The sequence below is a fragment of the Emydura macquarii genome, unplaced genomic scaffold (genome assembly GCF_026122565.2).
Source record: "Emydura macquarii macquarii isolate MOO-44397 ecotype Brisbane River unplaced genomic scaffold, CSIRO-AGI_Emac_v2 contig_2890, whole genome shotgun sequence".
Lineage (NCBI taxonomy): Eukaryota > Metazoa > Chordata > Testudines > Chelidae > Emydura > Emydura macquarii.
In genome coordinates, this window is record NW_027133027.1 from 2,571,278 (window position 1) to 2,585,038 (window position 13,761).

The 13,761-nt window shown below is 40.7% G+C and overlaps 1 protein-coding gene and 1 long non-coding RNA gene across 4 annotated transcripts in view; one reads left to right on the forward strand and one right to left on the reverse strand.

Annotated features, from left to right (window-relative positions):
• Nucleotides 1–1,289, reverse strand: part of ADTRP (androgen dependent TFPI regulating protein) — a 39,626-nt gene extending 38,337 nt beyond the window's left edge. The window contains exon 1 of the mRNA XM_067568339.1: nucleotides 1,122–1,289. Coding sequence (XP_067424440.1) covers nucleotides 1,122–1,274 — 153 coding nt within the window. The 5' untranslated portion in view covers nucleotides 1,275–1,289. The remainder of the gene's footprint in view (nucleotides 1–1,121) is intronic.
• The window catches only part of LOC137166567 (uncharacterized), a 74,623-nt gene that overhangs the window by 31,542 nt on the left and 29,320 nt on the right, over nucleotides 1–13,761 (forward strand). The window lies entirely within an intron of this gene.

Consider the following 13,761-nt stretch of genomic DNA (forward strand, 5'->3'; position numbering starts at 1 on the left):
GCCTGTTAGTAGCAGCATTAGTAAATATTTATAGTGACTACTACTGTATGTGCTACGTAGACACAGAAGGGCTTAGATTCAAAAAGTGCTTTAATGTGTGCCACCATGCCCCCTACTGTGGGGTGACTCCCAGTGTGGCCATCTAGGGATAAGAATGGGCTTGGGCAGGGCAGGGCCAGAAGTTTCACTGTTATGCCAATCCAAATACCACAGACTGGGTCACGTGGGGAAAGCAAGGGCTGTGGATGCTTCTCTTGTCAGCCTCAAGGCTAACTAGTATCCCTGAAGTGGCTCCATTGCCAAAACAAGAACTCAGCAGGAATCCTCTCCACACACCTTGTTTCTACCCTGGAAATCCCCAATGCACAGCCCAGCTACTTGTGCTAGTTCCACGATCAGCATGTCTTGTACCTTTCCATTTTGATTTGTGATGGGAGTGATATTAGTAATAATGTGTGATGCAGAAATGTATTATTATCAGTATATCACTGTGTAATTCTAAGGAACACAGAAAAACCCTGATCACACTTCTTGAAATGCATGAGATAATATTGCACATATTTCTACATTTCTTTTTGCACATTATGACTAAAAATGTTTTTCCCCCTAAACAATGTTTTTAATTAAGTACATGTAATGATTGGCTATTACCTTACCATCTTTTGTTTTACTGCTTGTATATCTTGTAATAGGTAAAATCATATCCAAAGAACTATAATTAGTACTGCAGGCATGCTACTGAGTGCTGAATATGCATATACTAATATTGCTCGTTTTTAATGGGTAACTATTCTTCTCCTAGAACTAGATAACATGCTTCAAAGATGTACATCCTTCCTGTACACATTCTACATTTCTTTCCTTCTCATAGTTAACTTGTCTCTTAATAATAAGGCAAGTAGCTACAGTATATATACATTTTTTAAAGTATTCCTACTAGTTGTCAGATATTCTTTATGCATAAACAACACAAATGTGGATACTTATTTAGTTTCCTTTGGGGCTATAAACCACGAAGGAAAGCAGTATAACAGCAGCAAATACACCAGCTGCATATGTTTGGAGGCACAGATGGTAGACAGAAATAGACAGACTGGTATCACTGTATACTACATGCTTACCAGATTGAGAACTGTCAAATATTTCCACTGTCTACCGTAAAGGAATACTTCAGACGGCCGGTCTTCTGCTCTTACGAGTGAGATTGAATAGGTTACAAAAATATACCAGACAAAAACAAGGGAATGGTACACAGCAAGTGTAGCGATTGCCATGGTTCAGCAGTGAGTGTTATTCAAACCCTAAAGCAGCTTTTCTTCTAATTTTCAGTAGCCATGCACAGAAAATTGCACTGTAGGAACGTTTGTTGTCAGAAGAAAATCAGGACACTTTGCTCACATGAAACAAGTAGTACAACACTGGCTGGACTTTGCTTCTTTTTCTTCTCTTTTTTGTTCTACTGATAAGCTTGGAAAAAATAGGCTTATTCCCTGGATTTAAATGCCTCACTCAAGATTACTGAAGATTAGTTGCAGAGTTACATAAGTTTTGGTGTTTTTGCAACATGGGGGGAGGTGGTTGCTGGTTTTGCATAACTGAGTTTCACATTCTTTTTGGACACGTAGGGAAAAAAAACCCTCGTTTTCCTTCTGGTGAGAGATTGGTGTTGCCATGAGCATGGGTCAGTTTTGGGAAATCTTTGTGACTTTTGCTTTGGACAAAGACAAAAGATGGGGGGGAAAGGGGACTTTCAAATTTGTGCTAAAAGAGGGAGGGCCGCTAAGAGGTTAATACAGTAATCTTCTTTGGTTTGATAAATATTGTAAGTTTTGAAATCATTTTTGACATGCTATGCAGAAAGTCTTCCTGAAGTTTGTTATTCTGTCAATCCACATAACTTAAGTGTTTATAAAAGTGTACAGCAGATCTGACAAAATTCAAGTCACTTTAAATGTTTGGGAGGGGATAGAGGGAAGGAGGGCAAAGACCTCGGGTAATGTAGTTTAAGTAGTTTCTTTACTGAGTGACTACTTACCTGCTTGTTTACTTAATCACATTAACTTCCAGATAATGGTGCTTCCCTGGTATGACACTGCAGCGTAATATATTGCGATTGCACCTACATATATGATCAAGTCAAGCATATTAGTCTAAGGGTATGTCTATACTGACGGCAGCAAAGTCGCCGCCGCCAGATCGATCTTTCTGGATCGATTGAGCAGTCAGTGTAGACCCGCTCAGTCGATCAGGAAGTTGACTGAGTAAAACCACCCCCTCAAGTGGCGTAGCGCTGCGTGGATGGGAACACGGTTCTCGTCAGCGCAGTGCAGTGAAGACGGCACGCAGAAGGGAAGCACAGCAGTCGACGGGAGTTATGCAAGCCACTCTGCGTAGTTTGCGTAACTCCCATCGACTGCTGCTGAATCTCTAGGTAAGTTTAGACCAGGGCTAAGTGTCTTAACCATTCAATAGCCTTGGGAAGGTTATGCAACTCCATGAGGGAACCAGGCAACCCTTGCTGATGGGTGCAGCCTGTAAATATATGGCCTGCATCGTCTAACTGTCCAAAGTGGCAAAGGGGAGTCTCAGGGGCCCCACTTATAACCATTAGCAGTTATCTGATCACTCCATGTTTAAGCAATTGAGCTTTACTCAGAGATGGCATGGAAGATCAAAACTAGGGGGCTGGATTGTTGGCTCTGTCACAAGATAGGCATTGGCTGTGTTTGAAGTTTGTTCTTGCCATCTAATATGCCATCTGGAAATGATTTCGTGGTTGCTTAGGGGAACTGTCCAATCAGGGCACTTTGCACTGACATGGTGGCTTGGTGGATTAAACACATCTTTAAACAAGGATAGATGTAGCATGTCTTGCACCTTAAGGAGCAGATTCTGCAAGATGACTTGTCACCTGATGTCAGGAGGGACAATATTGGACAGGACCAGCAGCCAGGCCAGGTTGATGGGTGCCATGGTACCTGTTATTAAACATGTAGTTTCAATCAGCTGAGCGTCTATTTGTGCTGTGTGAAAACAGCTGAGCCATGCTAGGAAGCAATGCTCTGCTACAGATAACACAGGGCAAGCCCAGAATTTTTTAGGCTATGTCTATGCTATATCTTATGTCCGCAGAACTTGTGTGTCTCAGGAGTGTAAATAAGCCACCCCACCCCCTGAGCGACATAAGTTACGCCAACCGAGGAGCCAGCGTGGACAGCACCATGTCGGCAGGAGAGCTCCTCCCTCTGACATAGCTTCTGCTGCTTGCGGAGGTGGTTTTGTTATGCCGACGGGAGAGCTCTCTCCCATCAGCAATAGAGCGTCTTTACCAAATGTGCTGCAGCGGCGCAACTCAGCCACAGCGCTGTATGTGTAGACATGCACTCAGTGTCTGTGCATTGACTCCACAGATAGAACCAGCTAATTTGCTTCTTCTCTTTATTTGCAGTGAGATCTTAATCAAGGATTCCTTGAAAGTCAAGGTACAGTCCAATGTAACACCTATATACACAGGCTTTGGGTCATGCTCTATGTCCGCAGTAATGGCCATCTGATTGCTTTACGATAATTTAGGCTTTGAGTTGGTGGTCTATGTTAATCTGCACCACCACTGCCCTTCATCACAACTGGCCATCATAACAGAGAAGCCAGAGACTAAAGCCTACCGACTGTTCCGGTAGAGACAGTCCCTCCAGGACAGGATTGACTCTCTGTTGAGCAGATTATGCTAAGACTACTCTTCTTTTTTTTGCATTTGCAGTGGTCTACAGGGATACTTGAGCAATCTGCTCTTTTGCCCAATGCAGGGCTCAAGACTCAGTGTGGAATGATTTCATATAAAATCAGAAAGAAAATTCACAGGCATGTTAGGAAATAGTCCTGACCTTGAAATGCTTTAAAATTATCTTCTGTTTCCTTGACTTCTCTCCTAATTTAGGTTATCCACAGACATAATTCAAAATGACTCTCTCTCTCTCTTTTAAATGTCCATATTTCTCAGATTTCTCATTGTGTCTTACTCCAGTTTGAAATGTATTAGGAGACCTTCCTGGGATTGCCTGAGATCAGAGAATAAAAATCTTTTGCAGGAAAAAAAAAATCCATTGTTTTGGCTCCTAAAGATATCATTACACATTCTGTGAAGAACCCCGATGGAAAATTGTTTTAAATGGCCTGGCTTTTTGTATTTACCTTTGACATTTTGGAGGCTCATTGATAATAAAGCTTGCAGGAACACCTCCTCCTTCTCTGTCTTTCTAGAACTTGTTACTACAAACAAGTATAGGAACAAGAATGGAAATATGGCATAAAAGAGCTTTTATTATTTATTTATTTATTTATTTATTTATTTATACATTGGATGGCTACAATGTACAACACCTATCAAACACTCTCGGTTCTATAAAATGCATCTTTCCAAGTAGAGGTTCCTTACAGCATAAGTTTAAAGTAGCATGGCATGTGCTTGTGATGGTTTGCACCTGAATTTATGCAAATGAATGTAAATCTATGCACATTTACACTGTACTTTTATTTTTCCCTCTCAGAAGATTTTTGGCTGATATGGCTGAGACTTCCAGCAAGGATGTCGTATGTGGTGACAGTTTTGTGATGTTGACACCTGTCCCATAGACTGAGACCATCTGTTTTGTTTTCCCACGTACAAAGAGCAAAATATCTATCTTTCAGTCTAGCTGATTTTTAGTTCAGCTGGGGGGGGAAGAGAAAGAGAGAGAGAATATACATAGGATCACACATTCAGTGCCCTGCATTTTGCAGTGTCTTTACACCAATGCAAAGTGAGTGGAAAAGGCTACTAAAACAGAATGGTGGCATTTTCCACCCACTTTGTACAGGTCTAGGGCATCAGAAATCTTCATGGGGGAAAGAGAGAGAATTCAGTGATACTTATAAATAGAAGGTGTATTTCTTCATGTTGCTGAGTACCCTTAAATCCAATTGAAGTTGATGGAAACTGATGGTGATTAGCGTTCCCCTAAGGGGTTCTTGGCATCTTACAGGATCAGGGCCAAACTGTCTATTGCTGTCAGTTTGTTTTATCTTTCTTTGTACTGGAGGCAGAAAATAAACATGTGGCCATTCGGTGGTTCTGCAGATCTCTATGAAGGGAGTGAAGGTGGGATCCAGTGTTCAACATGAAACACTCCATGTCCCACTGGAAATGTATTATTATTCTTTGTATTACTCTAGTCATGGACTAGGACTCCATTGTGTTAGGCTCTGTACAAACACAGAACGAAAAGACAGTCCCTTCCCTCAAGATCTTACAGTCTAAGGAAGTAAAGCCTAGTGAAACACAGCCCCAAGATATGCTAGATATCTGAGGTCAGGAAAGTGGCCACTTTTAGATTGGTCTCTCCTCACTGATCCTGTTAGGTAAGATAAGAGATGCATTATAGGCCCCCTCCCCATCTGTCCTTCAAGAGGAGAGGAGATGATATGTGATGATATGTGACCAAAGTTCAGTTGTTCATGAAAAGGGAAAAAAAGACCAAAAAAAAAAGTAAATACTATAACTATCTTGCATTTAGATAGCACCTTTTATCCCAAAGTGTTTTACAAACTATACAGGAGTCACTACACCTCCCTTTGAAACGCAGCCATCTCTAGTGTGGAACACAACACCTGTTTAATGGTGCACAGCAACCCTATACAAAAGTTTGACAGGAATGAACTCTATCCAGCTCAAACTCTAGAGGGAACTTTAAGTAACAAAACTTGATTACCCAAACTGGAATCCAGCTAGGACACCACTTTAATGAGTACAAAAAGACAAGACCTCAGTGTTTTCATCTCATTTAGAAAGATAGTGGGCGTAATTCTCTGCTGCCTGGCAGCTTGTGTAGTCATTTACACCTGTGTAAAGTAAATGTACCATGCTACTGCCAGTGTAAGGGAGTGGTGAATTCTGATTTGGTGGCATATTTTACACTCTTTGTAGAGATATAACTGACTTAAAAAATGTACACGGTAATAGAGAATCAGGCCTAGTATCTCTAACAGCACAATGAGCATGATTCTCCTTTCACTTACACTGATGTAAACCTGGAGTGACTCCTCTAACACTAACAGATTACAAGTGGTTGAGTGAGATCAGAAGCAAGGCCCTCATGTTTTGAGTATCTTATATACCCTCCATTACCATAGATTCTGAGCACCTCACAATTTTAATGCATTTATCCTCACATCACCCCTGTGAGAGAACCCTTCTGTATCTCATTTTACAGATGGGGAACTAAGGCATAGAGAGACTGCCCAAAGTCGGACTGAAAGTCTGTGATGGAGGAGGAAATTCATCTTCAGTCTCCTGTTGCCTGGGCTAGCCCCCACACCACTAGCCCAACCTTCCTTCCTGTTTGAAGTTCTGGTTCAGTTCTTACTCAGAATGAAGAGACCCACCTATCAATTTCTGCAGCACCCTGGGATTCCCTTAGTGTCTACCATTTAAATACTGACCATACCACACTTGCTTACTTTACAAAACTGACATGGTCCCATGGTAGGCTTTAAACAACAAGAGAAAAAAAATAATTAAAAGTAAGTTATCTTTTTTTTGTGTTTTTTCCTCCCAACTTTTATTTATTTGTCTTGGTAAACATACAAGAAGGTCACCTATCCATGTGTTTGACATAACCTGAAAAGACATTTTAAATGCAACAATTTAAGATAACCCACTGCACATACCCCTCACCTCTGTTTACAATCCCTCTGCCCATTTTCAAATATCTGGGATTGACTGATGAGCCTTGCAACCTGAAGATCATTGGATGATCATGTGACTTTCCCTATCCACACACTTCCCTTTCTAAATGTGAATTCTTCTAACTAAATAGGCATGATTCATACATCAATCCATATTTTATTCCTTTAGCTTTAGTTATTCTCTCACTATGAAATGAAACTTACACTTGTGCTAACAGGTAAAGTCATCCTAATATGCCCCAAGTTTGGGGAGGAAAAACACAGAGGTAATCATTTTTACATCCTTTTATTAACAAAACTGGCATGAGGGTTCATTTAATCAGTGTTACTGTATGAAAAATGCTTTGCACGCTTCCCTTCAGGAAGTAATTGCTTCTTTACATTCCATTTCAGTGTCTAAGAAAAAACATTCAGGCATTTGCAACACTTATAATTGCTGGCAATATAATTAGCTATATTTGTGAAATATTTAATGTTGGAATTAGGCTATTACACAAAGAGTTGCTGTTCCATTTTTTTACAAATATGATGTTTCTCACACTCTAAGTACTACACAGCATTCAAGGATTCTGAGCTTTCTTGGTCACATGCTTTAGCTTCTTAGCAGAAAATGCAGACTGTTCATATAGATTTTTATTCCTTGAATTAATCATCAAAGGCGGAAGCATGTTCATTGAGATCCAATCAATATTCTCCTATTTCAAAATGCTGAATTCTCTTCTGCACTTCTGTTGTTCTGACGAAAACTGCCTTAGCAAAATTCGACTTAAGCTTCTTGCATCGGCTTATTCCATTGTTTACTACTCACATGAATAAACAACAGTCTGTACGTGGCAGCAAGCTTAATTACCCACAAACTTTTGGGACAGAATGGCTTGCTTGTTTTCACATTGAACTTAAATAAAAGAAATAAACAGTAATACTTAGCACTTATACACAGTAAGGCTTTTCATCTATAGACCTCAAAATGCTTTACAAAGAAGAGTATTGTTCTCTCTGTTTTACAGTGGAGAAACCAAGATTCAGATAGGTTGTAATGTGAGGCTTAGGTTCTGATCCATTCCACTGAAGTCAGTGGAAAGACTCCCATTGACTTCAGTGGACTTTGGAAGGGAACAACCTCCCCCTAGTTTGTGACTAAGCCAAAATCCTTTTGGTTTCTATTTGTGGTTCATGGTAGTGGCTTTAGCATACTCATCTACACTGGCTATTGGCCCCTTTCCTATGATAGGCTGCAGGGCAGGACATCATTTCAGAAAAATGTGGGGGGCAAAGTTGTGCCAACATATAGAATATTGTGTGTGATTTATGTTATATCCTGTAAAGTCTGGTGTGGGGAAGAGGGGCAAAACGTGGAAGACATAATGGAGCATATAGACTTGTGAAAAGTCTGGGTGTGGGAGCAAACCAAAGTTGGGGAGTGGGCAATTGTCCTCTTGCCCCATAGCAAATGACACCCTGACTGTAAGGGAGTTGACCACTCATGTAACTCCTTTAGACATTGGCAGTCAGTCAGGGAAATACACTGGCAAATAGCCGGGGTCAATAGAAAAGATACTATGCTCCCAGTTTGGTAGAGTGAAGAGAAATTAATAACTCAAGCTAATGCTCCCACTAAAGCAAAATGTACCATGGGCTCTATAATGACAGCACCTCTGGCAGCACAGTTCTGAGTTAGGGGGAAGAGTTCCAGTCCCACCTCATGAATTACCAACACTGCTACTTGCGGTGCCCTGCATTTTCAAGAAAGTAAGTTGGGTTCTGGGTAGTTAGGGACTAATTTATTCTGGTGAGTTAGTCTTTGATCCCTTCTCTCTGCAAAACTACACAGTGGGTGGTAAATTAATCCTGTCAGTTCAACCTAGCACACATGCAAGAAGAGAAGATAAAAAGTAGCTGATCCTCTGATCCTACATTGAAATTATACTTTGGGCCTGACACTGCTCCCACTTACACATGTAACTCCATTGACTTCAGTGGAATTGTTCTTGATTTACACAGGTGTACATAAGCATGGATTTAGGCCTTTAATTGTGAATTCCTCACAATAAACTTAACTAAATAAACATATAAAACAATAAACGTAACTAAAAATACTACCTGCAGCTAATTAAATGTATGATCATGTAAATAAACACAGATGGCTTGATCCTTCATTGCCTCAATCTTTGTGGAGTCATTATCAGCTTTGCAAAGTGGGTGTAAAACATTACAGAAAGGGGTAGCATTTTATACCCATCTCCAACAGGTATCAATTATGAAGCAAGGTGCAAAATAGTGGAGAATTGGGCCCATCTTTATTTATTTTAATAGGACTGACTGGGGATAACACACCTAACATGCACCTGGAGAAGGAAAACTATTTACTTAATGTGTACACAATATTATTTTATTTGTCCCACTTAGTGGCAGCAATTTCTATAGTTAAGGTTGCATTAACATTTCCATTCTCACTTATCATTTCCCCAAGCTTTCTCCTGTAAGGCTGAAAATTTCCAGGCTCAGTCCCTGCCCCAAAGTAACTTTAAAAAAGAAAAAAAATCTGTGAAGAAAAAGAGTTCTGTTGTGTATTAATACAAGGAGGGAGACAAAAATATACTTTTCACATCATAACAATATGTTGCGGCCTTAATTTAAATAGCTTTAACACCAAACCAGCTAGGGCTAAAAAGAGGAAATTTTAGTTGGAAATAGTCCTCACTGATGCCAAGCGCCTTTGAGTGACCCAATAAACACTGGTTTTGATTCGACCAAGTTAAGATCTGTTGAAAATTTAACTCTGAACATGAACACCTTGCACGGAGTTTTTTGTTTTTTGTTTTGCTCTGCTTGTAAAGTGTATGGTTAGGGAAGGTTAGATTGCACATTTGAGTGTGGCTAACTTAACAGTACAATGAAGGACTATAGTGAATGAGATAGGCCTCGTGTGCACTTGCAAATCTTTTAACATTGCTTTTAAAATAGAATCTCTTTATTTTTGGTCACTGTTTTTCTAACCTAACAAATGCCTGTTCCTCTTCAACGAGAAGTTTGTATCTTTTTTTTAAAAATTGTTTTCCAGTTATTCAAGTTCAAAAATAAGTCTGCACAATTTTCTGAATGTATGATACTATGCAGAAAAGTGACTTTAAACATGGGACTGAGAGGTTTTTGATTCAGAATAAAATGTTCTTTGTGTGGCTGTGATAGGATAGCCGATTTCGTTGGTGGGTTATCATTTTGTTTGTGGTTGCTATTTTTATATATCTGTCTTCATAATGTCTGTTGGGGAATACCTGACTATGTTCGGGTCTTATAGTTATAGTCCTCTTTTTAAAATAAAAAAAAAAAAAATAGAGTGCAACTTACCACTGGCAAGTTACTCTACTGATGAGCGGCTGTGCTGGTTCTCAGGGCACCCAGCACTATGAATTATCTTGTTGCCCCTTGCCTCCAGCATAAGGGAGTCTTGCCTGTGCCTGGGTGGGTGTCAGCTCCCTGATGCCACCAACCAGCCTGTCAGCCACTCAAGCAAGCTTCTTTGGCCTGTCTTCATCTTGCAGTTAACAATAGGTCCCTGAGTCCCTTTGAATGGTTTCCCTGTGATATCCAGTCATTGACACTGGTTGTTCACAGAACTGCCAGATTCTCTGCCCCCAAAGGAGCTGTGTGCCCCAGTTTACTAGTTTTATCTGGGGGGGAGAGGGTGCAAATGCAGCCATTGGCCCCCAGGTGCTGGAGATCCACAGTACACCACTGCCTTTGTGACACACTGCACCCCATGGACACCCTTATGGTGTGATTGTGTCTCATTCGTGTTCACCTTATAGTGTAACTGTCTATTATTTAATGTAAAGTGTCATGTAAGGTGTTTTTGGAAAGCTCATGACATACTAAACATTATTGTTATAGTAGTACGTTACTTGCAGTGTCATATGTGTATGGTTATGAAGCTCTGCTATGTAATATTCCCAAATGTGTGTCTCACATGGCTTGAGGCAGATTTAGGCAAAACCCTCCAAAAGCAGAGAGGTAGTTCACACCTCACTAAGGCATGCATAAAACAACCCAGCTCTTCCAAGAACAATGGACTAGCCTAAGCATCCATAATGGATTATTCACTGACTCAAATGGAGGGGGCCATATAGGACATTGTTCGTCACCTGACCCTGAAGAGGAGGGTGAAGGGACATGTTGAAAAGGGGAGACATTTTGCTCACGCTCTCTCTTCCACTTCCATGTACAAAACATCAAGCAACTGAAAGACTGGCCGCAGGGGGAGGGCCTGGCTGAAGGAGTCAGTCAGTGCTCAGTGGTGAGCATTATCTAACTTTGTAAGGTTACTGAAAGTATTAAGCTTAGTTTAGAATGTGATTTGCTTTATTTCATACTGATCAAATCTGATTTATAATCACTTAAAATCTTTCTGTACTTAAAACAAACGTTTATTATCTAAAGCAGTGCATGTGGTTTGGGTGTGTGTAGAGACTTCATTTAAAGTGACAAAGCTGGTGCATATCAATTTTTTTGATAATTGATAAACTCATATAAGCTTTCAAGGTTCAGTAATCAGCACTGAACATTGCAAGACAGAAGTTCCTATGGTTGCATCTGAGACTGGGGGTGTTTGCTGGGGTCATTCTATTGCATAATCCCATGAATGACTGGCCAGAAGCACTCACTCACTAAGTTAAGAGCTGCTTTCTTGCAGGAGACTGTGCGTGGGCTGATTCAGGAATGGGGATTCACACAGCGGAGCAAGTGCAAGACAGGCCCCAGGAGTGAAGGATTGGGGTGACACAGCTATATACTACTCCAGATTGCAGAGAGGAGTGTCACAGTCTTAAACCACACAGCACTTTTAATAAAACAAAAGAAGTTTCATTACAAGAAAAAAATGGAGAGTTAAGTAGAAACAAGAGAGAGTTGAGGAAACAGTTACAATACAAAACATGATAATAAAATGCAAACTTGGGTCTATGCTTATTAATGGTTATCTTTCCTATCTAATAAGGTATGTTCTCCACACCCGCCCCCAAAAGTTCAATCTGTTGCAGAGCTGACTGACTTCACTGGAACCAATTTTTCATGAAAAAACCTTGTTCCTCCAGATGTCTCCTCATTGAAAGGATCCAGAGGACCTCTTCCTCCTCCATGTTATACAGGAGCGGTCTTTTGTTTCTATTCAGAGACCCTGTCTTGTTGTAATGTTCCATTTATTTATTTATTTATTTACCATCAAGTGGTTCTGATTGTTTGCAGTTGCCTTTGATGGTTTTCCATTGAAAGTCTTGGGATTGAGCAAGACTAAATTCAGCTTTTCATTGCTTCACTGTCTAAACAGGATGGGGTGACAATTCCCGCCTGCCTGCGTGGACATCACCGAGACATATTGTCCTCTGGTGATCAAGTTTTATTCCAAGTCCATAGAGCATACTTTCAATATAAACACACTATTCCTTAAATATTACCTGTATGTATATCTCACGATTATGAATCTTGACAAGTTACGAGCTTGCTGTAGATATTTTACATGTTACTCTTTATGGCTATATAACCTGTAAGACACGTTTGGTGTAGTGAGTTTGTCCGGTCTGAAGTGAAAGGAGTTTGCAAAGAACTGGAAGCCAAGGGAGCTCTGTGTCAAGTATCTGGGAAACCCACATCACTCTTAATTTCCTTTCTACTGGTTTGTCCTTTACAGTTCTTTAACATGGTTGTACCCCCTGCCTAAATGTGATGGCATGCGGTGATTCATTTTGATCGCACCATATTTATGCTGAGAACTGTGGTATCTTTGGACTGTGCCTCACTATGGAAAATGAGGGCCACAAGGCTCTACTTAGTAGAACTGTGGGGGTCCCTTTTCGCTCATCGGATCCTCCTTCTGTGACTAAGCATCTATCTGAAGGGGGTAGAAATGGGTGTGGGAGGAACACTGCTTAATTAACTACTGAACATTTCCAGCACATTGAATGGTTAACTGTTTGGTTGTTCATGTACACAGTAATTATAATCATTCACATAAACATACATACAGTGTCCATTAGGCATGCCCCATGTCCCAGCCCTGGCGAAAGAACAAAACAAAACTCATTCTGCTCAGCTATTGGAAGTTAAGACATTTTGTTCAGTGAGAAAAGAAAGAATCCAAGAGGACTGGATCACAACGCAACTTGAATTTTTGTTTTTGTTTCTATTTGATTCATACAAAGCCAGCTGAAAATTATTCTGATGAGCCAAAAGTTTCTTCTCCTCTAGGTGTGATGTTAATTAAATGTGATAGTTAAAAATACAGACTTCTTTCTCTGGGTGGAATACACAGAGTTCCCGGTAAATTGCTCTCTGCTAGTTGATCCTCTCAGGCCGCTATGGTTTGTTTCCTTGTTCCTTTATATTCCCCTGATGAACTACAATTCCAACAGCAGTAAGTATATGCTAGAATTTCTTCTCTGTAAAGACATCAGTTCTGATTCAGAATTGTGCAGCTCAGGAGAGGCAGCCATGGTGGATAGGGGTGAGGAGCAAATGTGTCTTTAAGCCGCTGTTGCATGTCTAGAGTTCTGTGCCCTGTTCCTGGCATGCATTAGAGCAGACCCGAGAGGTGATCTCATATACAGTAGTGTGTAGAAGAACTCTCTGGGGGCTGCTCCACGGGCCCAGAATACCGGAGTGCCAAGAGCTCTAGCCATCCACTCCTTCCCCTGCCGTACCACATCCCTCTCCTAGCACCACATCCTTGTGTTAGGGACCTCATGGGGGTGGGGTACAGCCAGTTAGCCAGCTGTATGTCACACCTGCAGTTGCAGTAGGCTAGGGACATTCCCCAGGGTTGGTTAAGCCAGCTTTGTGCAGCCACGTGACACCAGCTGAGCTGCTTTAAAGCAGCTGTATTGGAGCCCAGATCATGGCCCTTGCTTTCTTTCAAGAAAAAGACTGTGGTTTTCCTCTCTCCTTTTTTAAATATCTTGTTCAAAAATATGCTTAGCAAACACACGTCCATTTGAGAGTTGTTGTTTTTCTGTTTTTTTTTTTGTTTTAAACTTTGCTTTTGATAAG